Source organism: Neoarthrinium moseri, assembly GCF_022829205.1.
Source record: "Neoarthrinium moseri strain CBS 164.80 chromosome Unknown scaffold8_Wmoseri_CBS_16480, whole genome shotgun sequence".
Lineage (NCBI taxonomy): Eukaryota > Fungi > Ascomycota > Sordariomycetes > Amphisphaeriales > Apiosporaceae > Neoarthrinium > Neoarthrinium moseri.
In genome coordinates, this window is record NW_026055122.1 from 244617 (window position 1) to 269001 (window position 24385).

Sequence of the window (24385 nt, forward strand, 5' to 3'; positions counted from 1 at the left end):
GCAGGGCTCCATCCATGCCATGTTCTAATGCACTGCTATTCCCCACTCAGACTAAGCATGGTTACCTACACCTATTATTGGAGCAGCTACGAATCACTAACATACCGATCACTACCGAGTCGGCCAATGGCAATTTGTGTCTAGGCGCCCAACTGCAGTCCATAGATAACGTAAGCATGGCCACGAATCTAGCAAATGTCTATGACTTCCCGCATGCACAGGCCTAGGGCGGTGATCTTCTAGAGATGCTCACGATATCGAAAGAAGCTGAGTAGAGTGATAGTATTCCTGCCTCTGTATACGAAAAGTATTGCTGTGAAAAATCGTAGGCTTGATTAAGTAGCCGATGTTTCTTCCCAACCTTATGTCCTTATGTACAATCAAGTCCTTGCGTGTTCTTGATCCTGACCGCTCATCGGTACCTAACCTCGATTTGGAATTTAATCCGCGGATTTCTCAGCAATCACGGCCTCCAGAACGCTGCCAAGCCTCTCTCGGTCCGTAATGGCCCTCTCAAGGGACAGGTAGATTGTGTCAACGCCTTCCTTGTGCATCTCGCCTGACTCGGTAAACTGCCACAGTGCACGGGCAAAGCGCTTGCGGACATGCTTATTCATGCCCACGAAGCGAAACTGCACTTCCCTGCCGCAGTGCAGACGGATATCCGCTTTCAGTTCCCCGAGCGCTAGGATGCCCGTGGTGTCAATCCACGACACCATGGTGAAATCAAAGATGACCACGGAAAGCGGCACATCTCGGAGTATAATGTTGCGGTCCTTGCGGATACGCTCAACACGCTTCTCAGCCGCGACACTCCAGGATCGCTCCCGTGAGCGGCGAACTGCCGCGTCGGGGATCTTATCGTACACAAGCTGTATAGCCTCTGTTGTGCTAGACTTGCTGCGGTGGGCATTGGGGAAGAAGATAGAGTCCGTAAAGCGGACTACGGCCATGTCTTTGGGGATACTGACATCTAGGGGACCGTCGCATGTTGTGTTGAATCCATTATTAAACAGCGATGCAGAAGTCTCCGTATCTTCCCTGCTGATCTCGACGTCTGGCTTTACAAAGGCTGATCGCAGTAACGACCACACAATGCTCCAGGCGACGCCGACCCCGATACCAATCTCGGCCGATACGAAGATTGTGATCCAGAATGAGAGCATCGATGCCACGAAATCGGCCATGGACATGCGCCAATAGCGATAGAAAAGCGACACCGGTCCAAACAGGTTGATGACAGCCATTATGATCTGTGGAACATCAGCAATATGATAAGAGATGGTAATAATGTGGAACATACAATAGCTGCTAGCGTTGCTTTGGGTATCCAATACAAGGCGGGCGAGAAGACGTAGATAGTCAATACAATCCAAGCAGCTGTTACCAACCCGCTAAGAGGGCTTCTGACCCGGCACTCTGAGTTGACAGCTGTTCTGGACATTGCCCCTCCAACAGGCATAGCGCCAAAGAAGCTGTTGATCACGTTGGTCACGCCCAGATAGTTGAGTTCTTGGGTCTGATCGATGGTGTAGCTGTTCCTTCGCCCGAATGCTTTTCCGACTGCAAGATGCTCTAGCGCACAGGCGATGAGTGGTGCGAATGCCCGGCTCGCGGCTTTTGTCAGCAGCGCTGAGTCGTGCGCCTTAGGAGTGGCGATGCCATGTGTGCTAACTTGGGCTATACCCCAGAGTGTCTTGCTCCGATCTTTGTTGACGAGGTAAGAGATCAGTGTAAAGACGAAGAGAACAATGATAGCACGACTGCTTGAGATGTATTTGATCACGAAGTGTTTGTTGCCTAGTTTTTTGCCCAGCTGCTCGAGAGCAATAAGAATGAGGATGCTGCCGACTCCAATGCCGCAGGTTGGACCATCCCAGTGAGGAAGTCGCTTCAGAGCATCGCCGATGATATCGAAAATCATGGAAGGGGTGTTGCTCAGACCAATAAGGCTACCGAGCTGCCCGAAACCAATGGTCAATGCGGTGGCAGAGATGAACCCAGTGAGGACAGGAACCGAAACGTAGTCAAGTAGAAAGCCGAGACCGAGGACACCCAGAATCAGAGAGTATATGCCGACCATGAAGGCAACGGCGCTGGCAATAGCTGCAGGACTATACTCCTCCGAATAGCTCTCCACGATCTCTGCGGTGAGTAGGCCGAGGATCGATGTGGGACCCGAAGACAAGTCTGTTTTCCAAGTCAGCTTGAAGCAATCGGCTCCGATACGAGCGACTGACCTTTGGAAGTTCCCATGATCACCATTACGGCAGCTGGTACCCAGGCGCTGTACAGGCCATTCTCAATAGGAATCGTTGCGATTTTTGCATATGCTAGGCCCTGTGGAATAAGCATGACACCAATGGTCAAGCCAGCGATGAAGTCCTGTAGGAGCCAAGACGGGTGGTACCGAGGAAGCCATTGAACGATTGGAACTTTGTCTAGTAAATAGTACTTCGTTGCACGAGGCAGTCTGGGGGCGCCTTCTACGATGAAGGTCTTCACCCTGTTGGTGGTTGTGTCTGTTCTGACGACATCCCGGAACGCCGCAGCCTGGTCTCCTACGGAGAATCTAGACATTATGGAGGAATATGATACTGATATGTGTATCTGTAGATACTAATATGATAGTGGTCTTGGAGAAGCACAGAAGTGTACTCCTAACCCAAGAGAACTACCCAACGCAGTGATCAGGTTAACTACAGCACAGGATCTACAGCGCGGCGGATCTTCGTCGATGCTAACCACAAAGTACTTTATACACAGTCATCTCATTTGCTGCTGATGAATAGATACCGGGGGCAGCTGGCCATGTGCTTTCACCGGGGCTGTGAGTTGCTCCTACCCTCCTTCGGTCTATTCTCGCCACATGTCGGTATGTTAGTCTCCCTCACATACAGAGACTCTTCCATGAGATGGAAATAGTCATTGGAGGGACGGATACGCCAATATGGCTGATGCACCACGCTTGACTCCAACTCCTCCGGTACCTTTGGCAGACTCCGACCTGGGTACATCGATGCAGCCAGGGTCACACCAGTCAGCGCAGTCAGTCTATGCTGAAAGGAGTCTAGAACACCGAGATGCAGTCCGCCTACAATGCATGGCGTCACATATAGGACGTTTCGAGGCGGGGTCGTTAGGTGAGGGTGTGGGATTGTTGAGTTTCGATGAAGGCTGCGCGCGTCGTGCGGGGGATGTTTGCGCACCCAGTATGATCGCGATTGGCTACCTACCAAATCCGTTCCTTGTGATTTCAATATCCGAGGCGAACTACCAGGCGGACTGCAAGCCCGACTAGAGATGACGAGAGAAAGACATGGGCTATTGATTTGATCCCGTGCAGCTTAGTCTACTAGTTGATGTAACGGCAGTAATGCGCACATCTAACCTTAAAATGTTCATAAGTGCCCTGGCCACTGCGTCGCACACAAGGATAAAGGTGTGTCGTAGTTACAGTTTCCCTCTGATTCGGATTCACACAGCCTTTCTGAGTGTTGATGTACCACGCTTTCCAATGCTACCAGTCTATGGTTAGTACCCTTTAGTTTGAAGCGAACCTCCACTTCTGGACGACCGAGAGATTAAGGTTGGTATCTCGTAGATATATGGTGTGGAGCTACAAGAATTTAGTTCAGAATATAATACTCTCATGTCATTGTGTACTTGTCGCTCTGGCTAGAAACAATAACTCTCATACATTAATATTCCAACAGTTGGATTGTGCTACCACAATAAAGCGTCTAGAAGTTTCAAACCCAACGCCCAGCGTCAAGAAAAATGATAAAAGAGGTGTTAGTGCGGCCTTTAGAACCATGTGGTAAATGATTGAGAGATTCCTGGAAACGAAACGATACAGTCGTCATGCCCGCACCATATCACTGTGCCGTCTGACGGCGTCCATGCCAGTTAGTCACTATGTTGGCAGGGTCCCTGGGCTTGGCATGAAGTTCTCCCAGCCTACCGGAACTCCTAGAGACATACGTACGATACATGCACGGTGTGGCACTATTTCTGCATCCCATAAATTGTCAACGACAGCTATTCATGATGGACATGATTACAACCGATGATGGCATGTCGTTCTCAACAATCAGCTGATACCAACGCCATGCGACTTGGAAGCTGATCAAATAACAGAGTCCCACTGCCAAGTCATGTTCTGGCAGCTCTTGGGACTTCTTGGAGGCGCTGCCCGCAGCTTGGCGACGTGTGCTAAGCCCTTGGCAGCGCGGCATCTCATGCCAAGAATAAAATACTAGAGTGCGGTTGATTCCTTGCGCCACGACCCTGAATCATAGTATAAAGTCAGATCCCAAATCATCGCAATTGTTGGAAGGACTCGATCTAGTGGCCTACTGATTCGTTTGGGGCCGTTGTTATCCGGTAGACATATTGAGACCATTCGTTCTCAGCAGGCATCGACAGATGGCGGGGCCATCGAAAAGGGGCCGGGGAGAATCCGAATTCCAGAAAGGTAATTAATTGACATTATGTGATTGACAAGGTGTGACTTCGAACCCGACAATAATATCAAAACTGAGCTGCGTTGGGCTGGAGCCTGCCATGTTAGCGGACGCAGTGATCCAGGTATGATAGAATATCGACGGAAGTTACTCGGAAATTACACTCGTACAAGATACGTGGAACGTAGAACGGAAAGAAGAAAAAGCAAAAGTCTACGGTTGGTTTTCTAAAGCCCAATACACATCAGCAAGGACTCCTAGCGAATGGCGAGCGGTCAAAGCGGGTTCGCCGTTTCCAAATACCTGCCCAATGTTAAAAACCCAGCGCACACCACTTCTCAGGCTGGCCATTTTTCATGATATAGCATCCCCTGGGAAAACCAGCACTATGGTCCCAATCACTGGCTCTACGCATGGAAGTCCGTACGTACCACCACAATGTCGGCTAAATTGGGCAACTCATATTTGAATCTGGTTACATTCGGTAGACACTATCAACAATGCAATATAGGGTCCGGGATCTGAAGAGCCAATCGTAAGGTTGATGTTGGCCCAGGTGAACATGGGCGCTCTCGGCAGCTCCCGTTACCTAGTCCCCAATAGGTCCAACGGGATTTCGCTGACATCTCGGCTTGTTTGTGAATCCACAAAGGCTCAAACATTTGACGTTAGAATTCCACCCCAAGCAGTCGAAGGTTTGCCGAACACTTGGTCTTAAGTGCCCTTTGGTGGAAAATACATGGCATAGAGCCTAGCTGCTGTAGATCCTATCTCCAATTTGGAGTCAAATACTACCGAGATCCGGAGACGCGTAATGCAGGGATCAGCCTTGAATAGAATGGCTGGATATTGGTACCGGTCCACTATCCCAAAGGTCCGACCGCCAGCTATGACTGCAGATCGATAGCGGCACTTTGGTGCCCATATTGCCTCGTTACATTAAGCCTGGCACAGTCGCAGCAGTCTCCAGTGGTGATCCTTTTACTGACGATCAGGCGTTAAGACTTCGGCTATGCTAGGCGCATTAGAGATGTCCTTACATTGTTCAGCTTCAAGGTCCATAGTGAAGTGGAATATCGCCAATATTAATGGCCTCCTCACCAAGTAAGCGATGTAATTCCCTGGGAGCATCGTATTAGGATTGAGGATAAAATTGTCCTGCCCGGAACCTTCCTTCTTCTGAGCTTCATTGGAGAAGAGGGCATCTTACTTCAAATAGACGTTACCTAGATATATAGCCAGGAGCACATGGATACTTCCCAAACTTTCATATACAGGCCCTGGCCCGATCAAGTTCTTGAAACCTCCTACTGATATGTCGCACTCTTCGTCCTTGACACTGATAGTGCGCTTGACAAGCATCGCCATTCCAAAGACTCGCGATTTCCAAGTGGACTCAAGCTTATTAAATATATCATTAGACTGTGGTCTTCCTGTGCCTATTTCAGGTTTTGATCAAGATCAGCTTCAACAGTTGCTTTACAGATTAGGAATCACATGTTAACTTATGGTCGAACGTCATCACCTACATAGAACGTATTTACGGAATGCTGCAAGTCCAAGGCATATCACGACCATCGCATGCTGTTCGTCTGGTAAGATCTGCGGTGGTTCCCGGTGCTATTTCACTCTGGTCTACTTACAAGCTTTACAACTTAGCTGATCACATTTACGAACCTCAATATCACGTGGTTTCGATGAGGAGTACAGCATGCCATTGCTCTAATGACTAAAATATCAAGCCTAACTAAAGTATCAGGCCTAATGCCAACACATAAATCTAGATTCTGACAGGGATGGACTTCGTCCTACTCAAACTCTTCCCGTCTCTCAAAAGAGAGTTCTTGCACGGGCGTTGGTGCACAAAATCCGCCAAGTTTCGCAGTGTGCAGGCACCAATCTCGGCCAGGGCTTCATCGGTGAAGAAAGCCTGGTGTCCGCACACGAGGACGTTGTGGAAGGTGGTGAGGCGCATCAGCTCATCGTCATCAATGATCTCTCCCGAGTGATCGTTGTAGAACAGAGCGCCCTCCCCGTCGTAGACGTCCAGAGCGAGACCCCCGAGCTTCTTGCTCTTCATGGCGGCGATGACAGCCTTGGTCTTGACCAGCCCACCCCGCGACGTGTTCACCAACATGGCGCCCGGCTTCATCTTGGCCAGCGAGTCCTCGTTGATGATATGCTTCGTCTTCTCCATGAGCGGGCAGTGCAGACTGACGATATCACTTTGTGGCAGCAGGGCGTCCAGGTCGGTGTACTCGCCGCAGGGCTTGAACTCGTCACTCGGAAAAGGATCGTAGCCCAGGACAGTGCATCCGAACCCCTTCATTATTCTTGCAAAGGCGACGCCAATCTTTCCCGTTCCTATGACTCCTACGGTCTTCCCGTGTAGTGTTCTCCCCAGCAGACCGTTGAGGTTGAAGTTCCCCTCACGCACTCGGTTGTAGGCCCGGTGGGTGTTGCGATTGAGGGTCTGGATCAGCGCGACGGCGAACTCGGCTACTGCTTCGGGGGAGTACGAAGGAACATTGGCCACGAAGAGGCCATGCTGTTCAGCGGCATCCAGGTCGACGTTGTTGAAGCCAGCGCATCGCAGCAGGATGGCCTTGACGCCGTCCTTGGCAAGGGCTTCGATAACGGGCGCATCCACGGTGTCGTTTACGAAGACACAGACAGCATCGAATCCTCTGGCTAGCTCGGCGGTCTCTAGGTTCAACGGGAAGTCGTGATACGTCACGTCAATGCCGGCGGCCCTGTCGAGTTCAGCCGCATGGTGGGTGGTCAGGTACAGCTTGTCGTACGGTTTCGCGCTGAAAACCGCAAGCTTCATGGTGACTAGATACCGGTGAAACCACCGAGACGAGTCAAAATCGGAAGAGGGTGGTTGATACGTCTCCTGCAATGCCAGAGCTCAGGGTGTGTGCTGTGGTCACTGCTGAGGCCGTAGAGAGTTTGGCCGTGCTTATGGAGAGGTCAACTTGGCAGCTGCACGAGTGGTGTCATCCTACAGTTCCTGTTATGCGAACGAGAGCTTGATCGGCTGTCGGCATCTTCCTACTGCTTGCCTTCTTGCAGAAAGCAGGCTTCTGTGGGCTTGACATGAACGAGGAACCTCTCCTGAAAGCTCGATGAGACACCTGGTATTTGAGGCCAGAGACTGTCCAGTTGGGGGAGGATTATCGGACGCTTGAAGCGACATAGGCCCGTGAAGTCGGGATTGCATTGTAGCGACTAATGACGACATTGCGTACCTTAGGTGGGGTGGTTGTCAGGCCTTTCGGTGTCCCACTCCACCCCGCGCTTCGGCTCCAGGCCCCGTATGGGGACAAAACCTGAGCACCCAAGTACTATGTATTGCGCACAGAAAGTTTCAAGGACCGCGAGCATAGCGGTAGTATCTAGCCACCGACAGTCAGTCATAGCATAGGCCTCACATCGGGCGATGATGTGATCCCGACTGAGGGGCCACGTGCAATGAGAAATTTCGATCCAAGCTCTTGTAGCAATGCCGTCTATTCCTATGTATATACAGTATACCTTGCTGGGGATCTAGAATCGGCTATACTGCCCGGCGATGGTGTAATCCTTCTTTGGGCCCTTGACTGTATATCCGAGGCTCCACTTCTTCAGGTTCACAGCTTTGAACTGGAACTCGTAGTGCACATCATAAAGGTCCTCGATGCAGAGATGGCTTGCTCTGGCCTGCCAGCCCTTGGAGGACCCTTCACCATCCGGCACGATAAACTCTATATCATGGAACAGGTAGTCCGCTCTCATGTGGTCCTCTGTCTGGGCGAACCAGACGCTGAGCACATCTTTCAGCTCGTCGTATCTCCAAACGTACCGCCGTGTCGCACGGAACGTCATTCCATTACTGGCAATGAAATCGCCATCTTCAACATAAAGATACTCCATGCCCAGATCGGTATCCTCAGACCCGTGTCGACCGTCATTTGTTCCCTCTCGCAGCAGAAACTTGGCGGTGCCAACGAAGCGGCCACTGGGATGCGACGGCAGCCTGGAGACAAGATCTCGCTCAAGTCTCCACTCGCCCAGCAGTGACCGGAAGACAGCGTACGCGACGAACTTGCCCTTCGTCAGGCCGGCGAGGGCTGTCTGCTGTGTCGAAGCCAAATTTTTGTCGACCTCAACCATTTGGACTTCTGTTGCCCCCTTTGGAGCGTAGCGCGCTGGGGTGATGATGTCCATGCTCTTTCCGTTCGCCAGAGGGGGTGTTTCTCTCGGTGCGGAGATGTCCATCTCCAGAGCCTTCGCGAACTCCTGCATCAGATATACATAGTCGCCCATGGGAAATTGGGATGCTCGCGGATCAGTTCGCAGCGCAGCCATTCGCTGAATTGTGTCATCCTTAGCGAGGGCGTCCGCCAATGCTGATGGCTTGGAACATGACGTCCATAACTCCGTAACGAAACGCGCTTGCATCTCCATGACGCCCCAATATGGGGATCGATAGAAACCAACAAACCCGAGCGTAGGTAACGCTGGATGATGTGTCCCATGAAAAGCCAATGCGGCAGGGACAGTGGGATGAGATGGCGAGTAAGAAATCGTTTCAAGGACTTCAGGAGGAAGGAACTTGAGAGACTGTGCCGGGTCGAAGCCGGTGGCCACGACAACAGCTGCTATATCCCTGATCTCTTCACCTGACGGCTCCACTGAGGCAGAGGTGCCGGACAGCGCGGAGACCTTGCCATGACTGACAGTGATAAGCCCAGACCTCACGAAATCGGCGTATTGTGAGCTCATCGCCAGGAATGGCTGTTGTTCGTGAAATTCCGAGCCTATCTTGATCTGTGCCGAAAAGTCCTCTTGGTCAGTACCAAGTACTGACTGATAAATCAAGTTGAAAGCCTTGGCCGCATCAACGCTGATATGACCTTGGGTGTTCTTCAAAGGCTGTGGCCTCACGGCCTTGTTGTAAGCAGGCAGATCGCATGGTAAGAACGGCGGTGCAGTAGCATCCGGCTGTGATATCGGTCAGTCTCTTCCCCCTACCAATTCCACGAGGTTAACTTGCCCTTGCCGAAGTGAAGAGAGGGAAAACCCAAGACGGTCTCTGCACAACATGATGAATCGAGTACTTCTCTGGGTTTGCTATGGTTTTCTCCCCAGGGGAGTGGGTAGCAGATGAGAGATGAGACGCAATTGTGCCGGCAGTCTCGATGCCCGACATTTGACCTCCTACCACGAGGATCTTGCTGCCTTGGCTGTCTCCATCTTGAAGCAGGCTTTCAAGGTCTCGGTACTTGCTGCTATGTACCACCGGAACCGAAGCGCCGCCAGGCATATTCTCAGGCCACATTGGTTTCCCAAAGAACCCCGTCGTGACCAGGAGATAATCAAAGACACTTGTCTGGGCTCCCTTCTCAGATTCAGTCTCTACTTTCCACGTGCCGGCGTCTTGTAGCTCCGTTCGCACAACCCGATGGTTTAGTCTCACATCTGCGCCATCGTATCTCTGCAAATAGCGATCTAGGTATTGGCCGACTTGCCATGCCCTAGGCAGCTGAGGGACAGTGTCGTCCCATGCGAAATCGCTGAATTGGACAGTGTGCTTGCTCTGATTGGCTACCATGAGAGGATGCACAAGCCCAGCGTTGTCGTTTTTGCTCAGGGGCCACAGCCCTCCGATGCGCGACTGCGCCTCGTATATGGTGACCTTGAAAGTGCCCGGAGATACATCGTGCAGTAGTGTTTTTGCTGCTACGAGCCCAGACGGGCCGGCACCTGGGAATACTTAGCCTGATGAGCCTAGAACGGGGTATTCGAAAGTGTCACACCGACGATGCAGACGCTTTTTGTCATGGTCATTGACTACAGGGTTCTGAGATGAGAACAATTCGGACGTGTTTTCAGGCGACACGATGTTGGTTTGCAGCGCCCCTCTCACAATGGACCGGACTCATAAGATTATGTAGCGTTGAGGCTCAACGATTGCGTTAGAAATGACACGAGCCCCTTGTGTTGGAAGGTTATCCTGTTCGTCAACTGTCTCACCTCAGCTCCGACTCTGCGTAGTGATCCGGCTACGGAAGGACCTAAAGTTCGGTCGCTTCAGGGCTTCGTTGTTTAACCTCCAGGCAGGCGGCCCAAATTGTCAGGCACCGCCGCTAGGTACCTACAGAAGCAAAATCACCGCAAGCGCATTATCTTAAGTCCGAGGCTTCGGGGTCGTAAAATTGACTGTAGAGTCCATCTAGTATTCTGCCGCCATCGGACACGAAGAGGGCATTCTGCTCCTCAGGGTCGAGTTGAGACTGTTACTGCAATGTCTTCCTGACGAAACGAGGGCCAAGGCATTGCAAGACTTAGTGTCAGGAATCAGGCACACCCATACGGCGCGCACATGGTCTAGCCCGAGACATTGGCCAGCCTGCGACCTTACAATAAATGACGCGAGATGCGGTTGGTGAACTGCCCAACACATGTCCAAAGCTTTGCCGCCTTGATTCATTGACTGATCCGAACTATCCATACATTTGCATTCTAGAGCTTCCATGCCGTGTCCCGTCGCAATGCCACGGGAAGCAACATGTATATGCTTTGATGCCTAACTTAATTCAACCTTTGCATCGCTTCTCTGTAGCATCATTGGCCCATTCTGCCGGGTGATTGACTGAGGCTACAGTTCATAAGAAAGCGCTTGTGGTAACTCGACGTTCTGCAGGACTCCAGAGTCTATAGTCAGTGATTGCATAACTAGGCAGTATATTCGACTAGTCACGCCTATCGAAATCTCTATTGCAAAGAGGGGTTCTATTGGCTGTCATGTCTATAATGGCTTAAAGCAACATGCAAATTGTCACCATGCCGACCCTTGATGTACCTTATTTTCCGATTTGCCCGCAGCAAGCGCCCTGCAGTTCATAATAGGTACCTTCCGGAAATGCACGTCTTCTTGATAGTGGTGTAATTCCACCAAACGGTATCAATCGTCTGTGTGGGCTTTGCTAGGCAGTCCACGGGGACTTGCATGAAACCTTGACTGGCTAAGGCGATACGAACCACTGGATACTAACGGGCTAGGTAGCAATGAAGTGCGGGATATTCCCTGACTGGAACATTGAAGTGATCGCCATCTGTGTACGACGCGTTGGCCCAACGAAACCGGGGTCTTGGGTCTCGACTCCGTTGAAGAATGAGAGTGGGCGCTGTGCTACACCAATCTGTCCTACACCAATCTGTCCTACACAGGCCACCCAGAATGCCGGTAAAGGCGGAATCGGGGTTGCACAAACTTGTGTTGTGCGGTTGCCAAGCAATGCAGCGCGTGCATTTGGTCTTTTGCAGCCATTTCAACGCCCTACGTTGCATTTCAGACGGACCAAAGCCCCAAAGCCATGCGGACTTGGGCGGAGCGGCTTCCGGTGGTCGGCAGTCAAGTAATTAGCAATCTTGGAAGACGGGTGCCAAGCAACGTCTGGGCTGATGGCTTGTTAGTTGCCTATCGTATGGTTGGCCAAGTGCCTCGAGGTCGCCCGTTCGCCCCGGTTAACCCCGGCCTCCCCCACGCCCAGCTAAGGTGCCTGTGCGGGGTATTGAAGGGGAAGTCGTTAGTTACGTCGTGTGGCCTCAAATGACCTGCCTTGGTGAACGGCGGTTTTATCCCAAGCAGCCTTGGGTGAGCTGAGGTTCAAGATGGAATCCTCACTCCAGTCTACTAACAATTGAATCATTGCTATTTTAGTCGCTCGCGCACTTTATTCGTTCACTCCCGTGCCCTCAAACTGAGGTCTCCAAGACCGCCCGTTACCCGGCCTGCTCTTGACAGGTAAGGCAACGAGACACAGCAGCCCCGGTAGGACTAGTCCAAGACATGACAAGAACTTCTGACCGGACCTCGTACGATCTCATAGCGGTATGGGATTTTGCCCGTAAGCGACGAGATACGGCCCGTCGAGAGACGTTGTCTCTCGAATAAGCAGGACTTCGGCCGCAGGGCCGCTCGCTGTTCGGGATACTTGAGATTGAGTCTCATTGCAGACTGGGTTTGAATGGTGGCTCATCGTACGTCACGATTGGCAGACCATTACAGTAGTTTCAAACGAGCAGTCACCACTGTGCGGTCAGCTAGTCAGTCGGCCGGGGCTGGTTCTGGATTTTGAACGAGACGGGACTCACATCTCGTGCCAGTTGCGCGCGTTCGTTCGATGTTAGATTTAGCTACTTACACAAGATGCAACGCGATATGCGTACAGCTATCGGCCAATTCTTCAACGCTTCATGACGCAGGTTCACCCTTACTGCATGGTAGCCGTGCTCGCAATAGGACTCCCAGACTTCCCGTTGCGACCAAGAACGCGGCAGCTGTAAGCCATCCGTCTGTCCTCCAGGGTTTCTGGGACGGGGAATCTCGATTCAATTCGCCAGTAGCTCCCATCAGGCCTGCATGCACACACCACACTGCCCTTGCCTTGTTCTTGGACGAGGCCAAGGTCTTCGGTGCACTAGACAGCCAATCAAGCCCACCAAGCATTGCAAGGATCTTGCCGTGACAATCTCGCTGGGTGCCAAACATGGGGTTCTACACTTCGTGCACACTATCTCGGGGTATCGACCGGGTGTGGCGGGAGCCAAGCGCTCTAACGCCCACTAAGCCCCCGAGTGCGGGTCATCCCCAGACTTGTTGGGGTGTTCTACGCTTGCTAAGATGCTAATTGACACCGAAGTGGATTAGAAATCCGGTACTCAATTGGCTAGCGGAGACGACCAGGAGCTGGAGAAGCTGACATTCGGCGGAGGGGAAACCTGGGCTACTGGCAGTGGCACTTACCAGCCTTGCATCGCCAATAATTGCTCTGATCCCCATTTCATTAAAAGTGGTTTACGTCCCTTTCCTCTCTTCTTCTTCTCAAAGCAACTCATTTGGTTGCAGGCCGCTCCTAGTATCTCGTCCTTCTCTCTCTCAAAGGAGCCCTCCCCGTCCTATTGCTATATATCTAAAGCGGTGGCACTTGTCATCAGCTCGCCCAGGTGCATATTTGCTTTTGCTTTACCTGACTTGTGGGCTTTTGGTTCATTCTGTCAGCACATGGATTGTCACCAAGACCCTCACTTCATCAGCTTCATATTTTTGGCAATTGCACCTCTCCGGTTCAGCACAACCGCTTGCACGAACCTTATCGCGCAAGTGAACTTAATGCGACCTTGCTGCGAGATCTGTGAACTTAAGTGATCTCTGGGTCGAACCCCTCACTCCCGCAGATACGTCCTAGCATCTCTACGTACGACCTGATTCTGCGTTGTTCACGAAGATGAGTGACCTCGAGAAGAGCTCGGTGAAAGCCCCATCGCATGATGATCATGGTGTGCACAGTCACTCAGCCGACGGGCTCCGTAACTTGCCTCCTGATCCCGATGCCCATCTGAGTGCTGAGGAAAAGGCCAAAATTGTAAGCACGCATTCCCATTACCACTTCTCAGTGAAGAACCGACTGACACATCTGGCAGGACCGCAAGCTGTTATGGAAACTGGATTTAACACTCATACCTTGGGTATGGTCCCCAGCCCAACTTACGCCGTGCTTGCTATGACAGCCAAACTGATCATATACCTAAAGCTCTGCATTCTCTACCTACTTGCGTTTCTTGATCGTACGAATATCGGAAATGCGAAGGTTGCCCATCTTGATAAGGATCTTGGTCTCACAACCTCAAGTTACAACGCAACTTTGACCATATTTTTCGTTTCCTACGCTGTCTTTGAACCTCTCACCAACATCTTACTCAAGCGACTACGACCGTCGGTTTTTATCCCTATCATCATGTAAGTTGAGACTTTGTTATCCATCGGGTAAACGAAAGTGGCTGATTCTAACGTCCTCTCAGGATCCTTTGGGGAGCTTCGATGCTGGGAATGGGGTTTGTATACAACTGGTCTGGCCTGATGGCGGCTCGCTGGTTCTTGGGGTTGACTGAAGCTGGACTATTTCCTGGTATCAATTATTACCTCTCCTGCTGGTATAAACGATCGGAGTTTGGCGTCCGTGCGGTGCGTACTACTCAGTATCCTGATGGCGATGGCACTTGCTCATAGATCTAGGCCATATTTTTCTCAGCCGCCGCAATTTCCGGCTCGTTTGGAGGACTACTGGCCGCAGCTATCGAGAAAATGGCCGGAGTTGCTAACAAGCCCGGATGGGCATGGATCTTTATCTTAGAAGGGCTCCTAACCATCCTATTTGGTATTGCCTCGTTCTGGATGGTGCATGACTTCCCTGATGACGCACGCTTCCTATCCGATGATGACCGAGCGCGCATAGTGCGGCGACTTAAGTTGGACCAACAGGCTTCGGCTCAGCACGAAGATTTCAAGATGACTTTTCTGTGGGAAAGTCTCAAAGACTGGAAAATGTGGCTCGGTATGGCGATATACATGGGCTGCGATATGCCATTATACGCATTTTCTCTTTTTCTTCCGAGCATTATCTCAGCTTCGGGCTGGAGTGGTGGAAGTGTGATTCAGTCTCAGTTGTTGAGCGTTCCGCCATACGTCGGAGGCGCTCTTCTTACAGTGGCTATTGGCTTCATTGCGGATCGAACTCGCCAGCGCGGTTTATGCAATATCATCGTCAGTGCTATAGGCATAGCTGGGTTCGCGATGCTCATCGGATCCCGTTCTCCTGCTGTTCAATATGCGGGTACTTTTCTTGGGGCTCTTGGGATCTACCCATGTATTGCAAACACCATAACCTGGATGGCAAATAACACGGAAGGTGTCTACAAGCGCGGTGTGGTTCTTGGTTTCGTTATTGGCTGGGGCAACCTCAACGGTGTGGTCAGCAGCAACATTTACTTCAGCTCCCCACACTACTACGAGGGACACGGTGTTGTTCTAGCATACATGGCTATTTTCCTCCTCGGCGGCAGCCTGCTCATGACAACACTTCTACGGATCGAGAACAAGAAGCGTCGCCAAGGAAAGCGGGATTACCTAATCGAAGGCAAGACGCATGCGGAGATCGAGGCTCTTGGAGATAAGCGTCCAGACTTCTTCTACACTCTCTAGATGGAATTCATATGATACGTGGTATGGAAATCTTAGCAAGGGGAGATAAATGCAGGTGAAATGTCACCGTGTATGGGCAGCAGCTTCCAAGGAATCCGGACAATTAGTTTCAGGAATATATATCTTCAGATCATGTGTACCAATTAGAGCATGAATACAAATCTCAGCAAGCCCAGAGAAACTAACACTATATACCCGTCATGCTCATCGAGTTTACAACCCTTTGCCGGATCGAACCACTGTTCAAATAGGGATTTGTGCCATGTACGCCTGATTTGGGTTCAGGTATAGTCGTCTCGAGTTGTCAGGCTTTTTATTTTCATACTCCTTAGCTAACTCCATTGAAATAAATCAACATGTGTAGCCAGTTCAACCGTCTTCCGATATCTTATCATTTTTATAGATTCCAAATCCGGGTACAGACTTTGAGCCAGACTGAAGCACCATAAACTAAATGATGGATACGAAGTCTGCATCATGGCCAAGTTCATGGGACCCAACAGCTCTCGTATTCCAGCAGTGCCTATCAGATTTTTAATATCCGACATCCTCAAGTCTTTCAAACATCCGATGCCGATGTCTTCCGCAACTTCCCTATATCCTTGATGATGTACAAAGTTGTATATCCCTTCTTTTCATCTCAGTAGTGGACGATGTTGCTGGCGACAGTGTGCTGGACTGCAGAGTATGAAGATAGTATCTGTTGGCAAAGGTGGCAGTAGTGATCATGCCAATGGTTTTGGCAAGTTTTGGTAGGCTATTGTATGCAATACTGAGTATGTGATGGTGGATGTGCCAGTTCAAACGTGAGCAAACTTGTCCGGATTATGGCTTATGAAGAGTACCATGTGCCAGACTAACCGGACAGTAGCAGTGACACTATGCGCCGCCATTGGTCTCCTCTCAGTCCTCAAGGCAACGTTCCATTCGAGTACGTGTTAATAGCACATAGGTCTAACCACGCCTTGGAACTTTGTGAGTATGAACAAACAATGTAAGCTCTGTAAACATCATGATTCTCCGAAAAGTAGCTTACGCTCGGTTACTTGGCATGATCCTGGTAGCCTCGAAAGGAGTCTTGAAAGTTTCTCCGCAGTGTGGCGCTTAATAGTGAAGGGCTACGGAGACTCCATCCAACTCACTATAATCCGCCACTATGCAGATAACTTGTCTTTGTAATGGCTGCAGAGCACGAAATCCCCTGTTCTGGTTCTCAACAGACCAGCCACCTCATCAGTCGGACCCCGATTCACATATTCATCCCTCAACGGTATTCAACTTCTACAGTCGCGAAACAATTCCAAAGCGAAAACACTGATTGGTTGCCCTCACTTCCGGCGCTGGGCTGTGTGGTGCAGATTCAGATTGGGGTGGATCAGGAGACCGGTCGGTGTCTTAACTTGTACACTACCTGCACCCCGGAACCCGAAACTTGTCGTCAACATCCGCGTGTAACAGAAGGCCAGCCTTGTGCCAACGGTGCAATCGACGATGCTCTTCAAAGGAGCTTAGTTCGGGTGGTGCCATTACGCAATGGTAACAACTTGCGCAAGCATAACATCCCTATCAATGTAGGTTGCGATAGATGGTAATGGGCGGGTAGGTAGGCGGTTCGAGCGATGGCTTGGCAGTTACCAGCTATCCTCGGAAGCCACAGAACTGCTCGCAAATATATCCATCAAACAGTAGTGTGGTACTTCTATTGGTGGACTTATACTTACAGGGGTAGTTGTGAATACGAAGCATCGTTTGCAATGACAATCACTGTTGGTGTCGAGTCTGATGCGTGAAGCATAAACCAATAAAAGCAAATCCTTCACAGCGTTTCCAAGCTTCCTGCTAAAAGGCCGAGTCGGGGTAAGTTTTTGTGCCGTCATGTTGTTTGCCATTGCCCTCTACAGGGATGCGACGGGGCCCGGCGATTCAAGGCCGGCAAGTAGAACAAGCCGTTGACAAGTCGCGATGTACTATTGAACTGAACTGCAATCGCCCACAACTTTGCAGTAAGCACCCAGAGCACAACTCAGCTGATGACGCTAGATAACAGGCTTTCCCACGGCTTCTTGGGCACCGGGCCCGTTTGGGTGGTCCGAAAGGTCGAGTCTCACGGGACATTACCGTAGTTCAGCATACGGGATGTGACCAGCCCACACCATTGGACCAGGACGGGTAACGTGCAGACGTGGTGTAGCAAACGCGCCGTATTTTCTCGCCTGCCACTTCCGAAGGACTTTCTCTCTATTGCCCTTGTTGGCGGACCGCTGGCCAAGCCAAACTTTAGACTACACTGCACTCTGGGACGTTCGAACTGGCTGCATTGAGCAAGGAGTTTCAACCACGATGCACCTGAACTCACTGAAGCTATTATTCGAAATAGCATTGTCTAATGCATCTTTCCTTTCGGTTTTGCAATGACGGCCCCAGTGCTGATGAGCGAGCTGGTAAGTCCCTGTTGTACACCATCGGGCAGCTCGCTTATATCCCTACCAACCTAGGGATATTGAATGATGGGGAGCAACAGCCTCGAATCCATGATCCAAATGCATTTGCAATGCACCCTGCGCATCCCAGAAAAGATGTGTACATCGCGTCCTTGCGGCGATCAGAGAGGCCAGTGGGGCTAGCAGAGATTTCGAACCATGCATACGGCTGTGGGTGGGAGCATGTTGACCGCTTCGTATGAATGTGCAGGTTGGGCTGGCCAACGGACAGCAGCGCGCTTGGAGGCCCGTTGGCACTCACTGTTTGCTCTCGCCAGGGCACCCATCTCCTACACTACTGCAAGAATGAAGTAGGTGTGCACAAGGTGGTTTCTTCCGAACAAACGTGAGGGCCTGGTCGCTCCTTACTTCTCAAATTAAACTTGATTCCCGTACCACCACCCTTACTCGAAATCTGGTAGTCGCGGCTGCTCTGTGTAACCAACCCGGACGATGTCCCTCCAAAAACAGTCGTTAGGAATCGTTTCTGAGGATGTCAGGCAAGGCTGGAGTGCATCTCGGCAGCCTTTGAACCAATGGCTGATGCTGTGACAACTTTTTCCCTACGAGCTCTCTACCTCGTCCCTTGGCAATGCGCATCTGGAGACCACCTGGTTGATATCTGAAAACACGATCACGAGGCGGGTACGTGCACCTTAAGCTTAATTGGGCTCCCAGTCCCTCTCGGCTCAGTCCCTTCTATATATACATATGATTGCGGTCGACTCTCTGACGTTCCTGCAACCACAGGATGTCTAGCCCGCGTCATCTGGCTACCTGTGTCATCTGCATACTCTCGGTGCCACATCATTGTTTCTCTTCAAGAGATGCAAAGGCAAATTGTCCATAACTTTATTCTCAAGCGTCGTCAGACAGTACAATTACCTATCTTACTTCCGAACTCAACTCATGACCACCACTACATCACCAAATAGTCCGTCGTTGCACGACTCAACATCGCGACCAGGCTAGAGCATGGTCACGGCAGAGACTCTACGTCAAGACTATTCAATCGAATATCGGTAGACTCTTTCTTAATCTAACTTGCTCGCCTACATCGCTGGCTCATCCAACTCAGGCTAGAACATGCCGGAACCTCGGATGGCTTGGTAACTTTGGATATTGCAGATCAATTCGTTCTGTTCTACAGAGCATTGTCTGTGACTTGATCACGAAGTACGACAGCCTGAATATTTTTCGTCCTAAAAGCTCGGTGTAATCATGAGCGAGACAGCCCAAACGGCCTCGGGCCAAACTCTGACTCCAGGTCAAATCGAAATCATCGTCGCTTTCGAAAGGGCCGGCGCCTCTCTCTCAATACTGGCTCTTCTCTTAATATTCGGTGCATTCGCAGCATTGAAACGCCTTCGTACCGTACCAAACACATTCATCGTGTTCGCTTCTTTTGCCAATTTGGGCGCCAGCGTCGCATGCTTGATGGGATACAATGGAGTTCAGGCAGGCAAAGAGACTCCTCTATGCCAAGCACAGGCATTCATGTTTGAGCTGTAAGTGTTGCCTGCTCGATACACAAAAGGTGTGGGATCAATCCTGCTGATATTGTCTTAGTTTTATGCAATCAGATCCATGGTGGTCCTTTGCTATGGCTGTCAACGTCTACATGGTGTTCTTCTTCGCCGCAAACCCCAAGAGCTTCCTGTGCTATTGGTGGGCCTACGTTATCGTCTGTTACGGTATTCCATTGATTCCATCATTATGGCTCTTGCTAGTTCATGATGAACAGGACGGGTCCGTGTATGGTGATGCTACTGTAAGTGTGAACTGAACTAGGAAGCTCTTCTTTGCAGCTTATTAATTTGCACGACCAAGATATGGTGCTGGATCGATTCAAATTGGAGCGGTCTACGTATCTGGACCTACTATTTGCCAATCTGGGTTTGCATTTCACTTTCTACTGTGATCTATATTTCAGTTGGATTTTACGTCTTCAAACAGAGAAATCAACTGCGAAACCTCTCTCTGAGCGACCCAAGTAGAGATGGTCAGGTTCAACGTGACTCTGGGGAAAAGGTATGGGAGTAAACGGTATGCATATTCGAGACGTTTATCTAACAACATTGGGCAGAGACTATTCGTGAACGCGGCTAGTATGGGCGGGATCGCGGCCCAGGTGACACAGACTACCACAATACACCATGTGAACGTTCAACAAGATCCCACATGTCAGTCATCCGGGACGGCTAATTGGTTCGATTCTCCAACTAGAGACACTACGGATCATGAGATTATCGATGGCAACCCCCTCTCGCCAACGTATCACACCGTTACGCACATTACTGCGAGCCGCACTCCAAAAGAACCATGGCACAGCCGTCTACGTAAGGCATACACAAGATGGTGCAGCAAATTCAGCAACATGGACCCTATCAAGCTAGCGTACTTGAGAACATCCTTTGTCTTTGCTATATCGGTCTTGGTGACCTGGACCCCAAGTTCGATCAACAGGGTTCATGACCTTGTCGCTAGAAGTGGCGCTAGTTTCGGACTCAATCTGGCAAGCGGCATTGTGCTCCCATTGCAGGGTGTTTGGAATGCAGTCATATTCTTTTCAACAAGTTGGAGGGCACTAAAGGAAGAAATTCTTGGTGCTGTCTGCAGAGCAAAGGGGCTACCTCGGGGCCACCAAGCAGCAAGTGCGGTCCGGAACGAATGGGATAAAGGCCTTGAGCTGGACCAAAGACCAGGTCGCATTTGCCGGGACGATGCGGCCAGTGAAGTCACTGGGAGTACGATGAGAATTATGCGTGACGGTTCACTGAGCAGTCTGTAACCAGAGGGCAATTGAAAATGGACAAAATCAATTCTCAAAGTTTCGCCCAGAATCATCATAATGATGGATGCAGGAGTGGTTTAGATAGAAAGCAATGAATGTTGGAAACAGAGCCTGGTCGCACTATGGGTATACGCTAGCACAACAAGATAGCATTCAGCATTATTTTTGGCCCTCAGCTGTATCCCCTGCGTCAGAGGCATTGACACGAACCCGTAGAGGTCTGTTGAAAGCAGTCACGGCAGTGGGGTTAAAACTCGAAGTGACTGCGCCGAAGTGGCGATTTTGCTCGGCAGTCCTGTGTGCGCCTTAGGTTGACATGTGCCCCTACATACCTCACGAACAATCGCACTTTCTCGATATGATGTTTGAATACAGCCTTCCGATCTTGGCTACGCTATTGTGAGACTATCGGCATTGGTACCTCGAGCAGGCATTGTTCCCGAGGTTGCACTACCTCCCCAACTGAGCCCTGCGGGGTCGGATCTGATAGCCAGCGGTATTTGTCATCTAAGTCAAACTTCCTCATCTTTAAACAGAGGGAACATCAAGACAAATGCGCACGGTTGAGTAAATCAATCACAGCTTTTTAACTATCCACTAGCCAAATAATTAAAGATGAGCAGCAACCCTCTAGTGCTGTCGGCGGAGGCTCAGCAGGAGCTCGAGAAGGAGCTTAAGGCCGAAGACGTCTTCGAGCCGCATATCCTGGCAAAGTACGATCCTGAAGCAGTCAAGATCGTACTCCGAGGTGTCAATGCCGGCGTCCCGCCTGTGGATGCGGTGCCAATCGAAGAGCGCCGTGCGAATCCAGACAAGTACAGGCCACCTTGGTCCCAAGACACCACGGGCTGGGAGAGAGTGGTTGACAGCCACATTATTTCGGATGATGGCGCCGAGGTCCCAATCAGAATCTATCATCCTGATCCTGAAGTCAATGGAAATGGGCCTTACGGAGTGCATCTGAACTTTCACGGTGGGCAACCAGCGAACTGTATTCTTTGATGTTCAAGCTGCGGTCACTAACACTTTCTAGGGGGAGGCTACGTATTCGGGGACTTGGACAACGAGTCCACGATTTGTGCGAGCATGAGAGATGGAGCTGGTATCGTTGTCGTTGATGTCAACTACCGGCATTGCCCTGGTAAGCTTGGATGAAAGCTTTCGTGGATTTGTACCAGGCGCTCATTTGGATTCAAGAAGTCGTTTGGGGCAAAGCAATTGAGGATGCCTGGGCTGCTTTACAATGGGTAAGCACCGATACTGTACTCCGGCTGAACGACACGTCATCACTTACAACTTGTGTCATAGGCAAGGAAATCTGCAAAGTCATTGAACATCGATCCAAGCTCTGTGTCGGTAGGTGGCATCTCAGCTGGCGGCAACATTTGTTTGATTCTGCAACATATGGCCCGCGACAACGGGTTGCCTTTGAAACTCTGTTTGCCAACGGTGCCAGGCACTTCGACATGCTTGGCATACAAATTCCACACGGATTCCCCGTTCCTTTCCTTTCACCAATTTTACAATGGGCCGGTTCTTCCATGGTCGGCAATCAAGTATTTCGGTGATTACTGCTTTCCAAAGGATAAACTAGACGAGAGAATGGCCCTTGTTCCCGGCTGGTGGGCCTCGCCGTTGGAGGCAAAGAACTGGGTTGGACTGTGCGAAACGTATTTAAGGACTGCTGAGTGCGACCCGTTGAGGGATGAGGGGGAAGCTTATGGGATCAAATTGATCGCTGGAGGGAACAAGGTGACTATAAAGCGATATATCGGCAGCCCACACACATTCATGTTTTGGAAGGACTTCAAGCAGAAACAAGAGTGGGACGCAGACTCCATTCAGGTATTAAAGCGCGCACACGTTAAAGCATGAGGAAGAGCCCCATCAGCAGAATCCCCATTCCATATCGTCCTAGCGACAAACATCATCCTGTTCTATAAAGTTCTTATTTTCTACCAAGTGTCTAGGAGACATCTCAACCAATTGTGCTCATAGTATTGCACCAGATCCAATGAAATCTTGGATTGTAGAAACGCTGGGCATTTGCTTCTTAGACCTGTATGCTCAGATTTCTTCTACCACACGCCCCTGGAATTCTTTCTCTATCTGGACCTTATGCAAGGCCTCTCAAGGTCACGTTTCTCTACTACATACTTTCACAGATACTCATAGCGTAACGTTCTTGGAGCAGATTACTCGGGACTCGATCAAGATAATGTGCTACGTACGTGGCATCTACCGAGCGATTGCTGCTTATCATACACGGCCACCATTACCATTCATATATGGATGACTATTCATGACAGACTACTGACCAGCTGCCCCAAAATTATCCACTTCTCTGCCCTTTCCTGGAAATTTGGTAAACAACAGACAGTCAGTAATCGTTTAAGTAATGTTGGGGAAACACAGTTGGGAAAAGTGAGCCGTAGGCTGAGTAATCTGAATAGCCGCAGGACCGTAACTTTTAGTTTTCGTACAGCGCTTCAGGTCTAAAATTTTGATAATACTTCGCTTGTACCATTTGTATAAGTCAGTAATACTGGCGGCCTTCCTCATTTGTAAGCCAGTATTAAAATATGGGAAGCAAGCATATGCTCGCTGACGTGTAATAATTTCCAAAACTGATACTCTAGCTGAAACCCACTGTCGTATCACAGTAACTGGCTGCTCCAGTATAAATTATTCACATAACCCCTGATGCTAAACGGGCGTTCGTTTGTATTGATAGTCTCGACATCAACGTTTCATCATCCATGTCTGTTGTGTACTTCGTACCTCTTTCATACTGTTTTCACTTTGATGTTCTAATTCTTCATGATTTACTGAACATACATTGCCGGGTTAGTGTCACAATTCAATCTACCCTCACGCGTTGGGTATTCTGTGACAGCCGCTCCTCTGAAAGGGTTTTCGCCCCAGATAATCAGACAAGCTGTAGAGACATATTCAAGAGCTCATCTCTGGCCAAGCCAATACACACCTACGGCTAGAGGGTAAAGTGAAGGCACATTAGTAATCAAACCAGCTCAGCGGCTAACACAACACGGGACATTTGAGCAATTTCCTAGGGACTTCCTAGCACAACAGTATTGAAGGTGCTCAGACGGTCCGAGCATTTTAGTTGCAGCTGCGTGATATATGTAAACCCTGTCACGTGGAACCAGGATTCTCAGTCCTGATTCTGAACAATAAGCATTCCCATATTCGGTTTGCCGCTTGTTAGCTCAGAATGATACAGGTCCGCCTTGATGTGGGAATACCCCGCTGCCCAAGGCTTGTAAGTAGAAGGAGGATCAAATCAATCGAGTTATCTCAACGGGTACAACGGCGCGTTACTTAAAACAGTGTGCTGCGCGAATAGTTCATGCATTTTCCGACCAATGGCAATCTGCAGCATCATTACTACCAGCCTGCAGGGCACATCTAAATTCCGTGCGTATGATCTCCGCAGATGGATTAAGCTAAGTTCACAAAGGCAACATGTGGGTCAGGAGGTATCCTCTCTCACGTTGAAGATTTGAACTCGACTGGAGACCCTCTTGGCGTACTCAACGCGGAATCTCTCCGCGGGAAGGAACAGAAAGTATGAGCTTATATAGCATTCTAGGAT

At 50.2% G+C, this 24385-nt stretch overlaps 6 protein-coding genes across 6 annotated transcripts; 3 read left to right on the forward strand and 3 right to left on the reverse strand.

Annotated features, from left to right (window-relative positions):
* Positions 1-440: 440 nt before the first annotated feature.
* JN550_003339 (uncharacterized protein) lies at positions 441-2580 on the reverse strand (the record flags this gene model as incomplete). Its single annotated transcript, XM_049314732.1, has 3 exons — positions 441-1253; positions 1304-2190; positions 2241-2580. The coding sequence occupies 3 exons, from the start codon at positions 2578-2580 to the stop codon at positions 441-443; spliced, it is 2040 nt and encodes a 679-aa protein (XP_049174530.1).
* A 3666-nt stretch (positions 2581-6246) lies between these two features.
* Positions 6247-7296, reverse strand: JN550_003340 (uncharacterized protein; the record flags this gene model as incomplete). Its single annotated transcript, XM_049314733.1, has 1 exon — positions 6247-7296. One exon carries the CDS (start codon positions 7294-7296, stop codon positions 6247-6249), a length of 1050 nt encoding a protein of 349 aa, XP_049174531.1.
* Positions 7297-8015: 719 nt separating this feature from the next.
* Positions 8016-10292, reverse strand: JN550_003341 (uncharacterized protein; the record flags this gene model as incomplete). The annotated part of the gene is made up of 3 exons (XM_049314734.1): positions 8016-9452; positions 9673-10214; positions 10268-10292. 3 exons carry the CDS (start codon positions 10290-10292, stop codon positions 8016-8018), a joined length of 2004 nt encoding a protein of 667 aa, XP_049174532.1.
* Positions 10293-13741: 3449 nt separating this feature from the next.
* Positions 13742-15495, forward strand: JN550_003342 (uncharacterized protein; the record flags this gene model as incomplete). Its single annotated transcript, XM_049314735.1, has 5 exons — positions 13742-13879; positions 13938-13982; positions 14048-14253; positions 14316-14478; positions 14530-15495. 5 exons carry the CDS (start codon positions 13742-13744, stop codon positions 15493-15495), a joined length of 1518 nt encoding a protein of 505 aa, XP_049174533.1.
* A 3701-nt stretch (positions 15496-19196) lies between these two features.
* On the forward strand, positions 19197-20766 carry JN550_003343 (uncharacterized protein; the record flags this gene model as incomplete). The annotated part of the gene is made up of 3 exons (XM_049314736.1): positions 19197-19483; positions 19545-19746; positions 20062-20766. The coding sequence occupies 3 exons, from the start codon at positions 19197-19199 to the stop codon at positions 20764-20766; spliced, it is 1194 nt and encodes a 397-aa protein (XP_049174534.1).
* A 618-nt stretch (positions 20767-21384) lies between these two features.
* JN550_003344 (uncharacterized protein) lies at positions 21385-22644 on the forward strand (the record flags this gene model as incomplete). Its single annotated transcript, XM_049314738.1, has 4 exons — positions 21385-21742; positions 21803-21910; positions 21967-22016; positions 22078-22644. 4 exons carry the CDS (start codon positions 21385-21387, stop codon positions 22642-22644), a joined length of 1083 nt encoding a protein of 360 aa, XP_049174535.1.
* Between the last annotated feature and the right edge of the window lie 1741 nt (positions 22645-24385).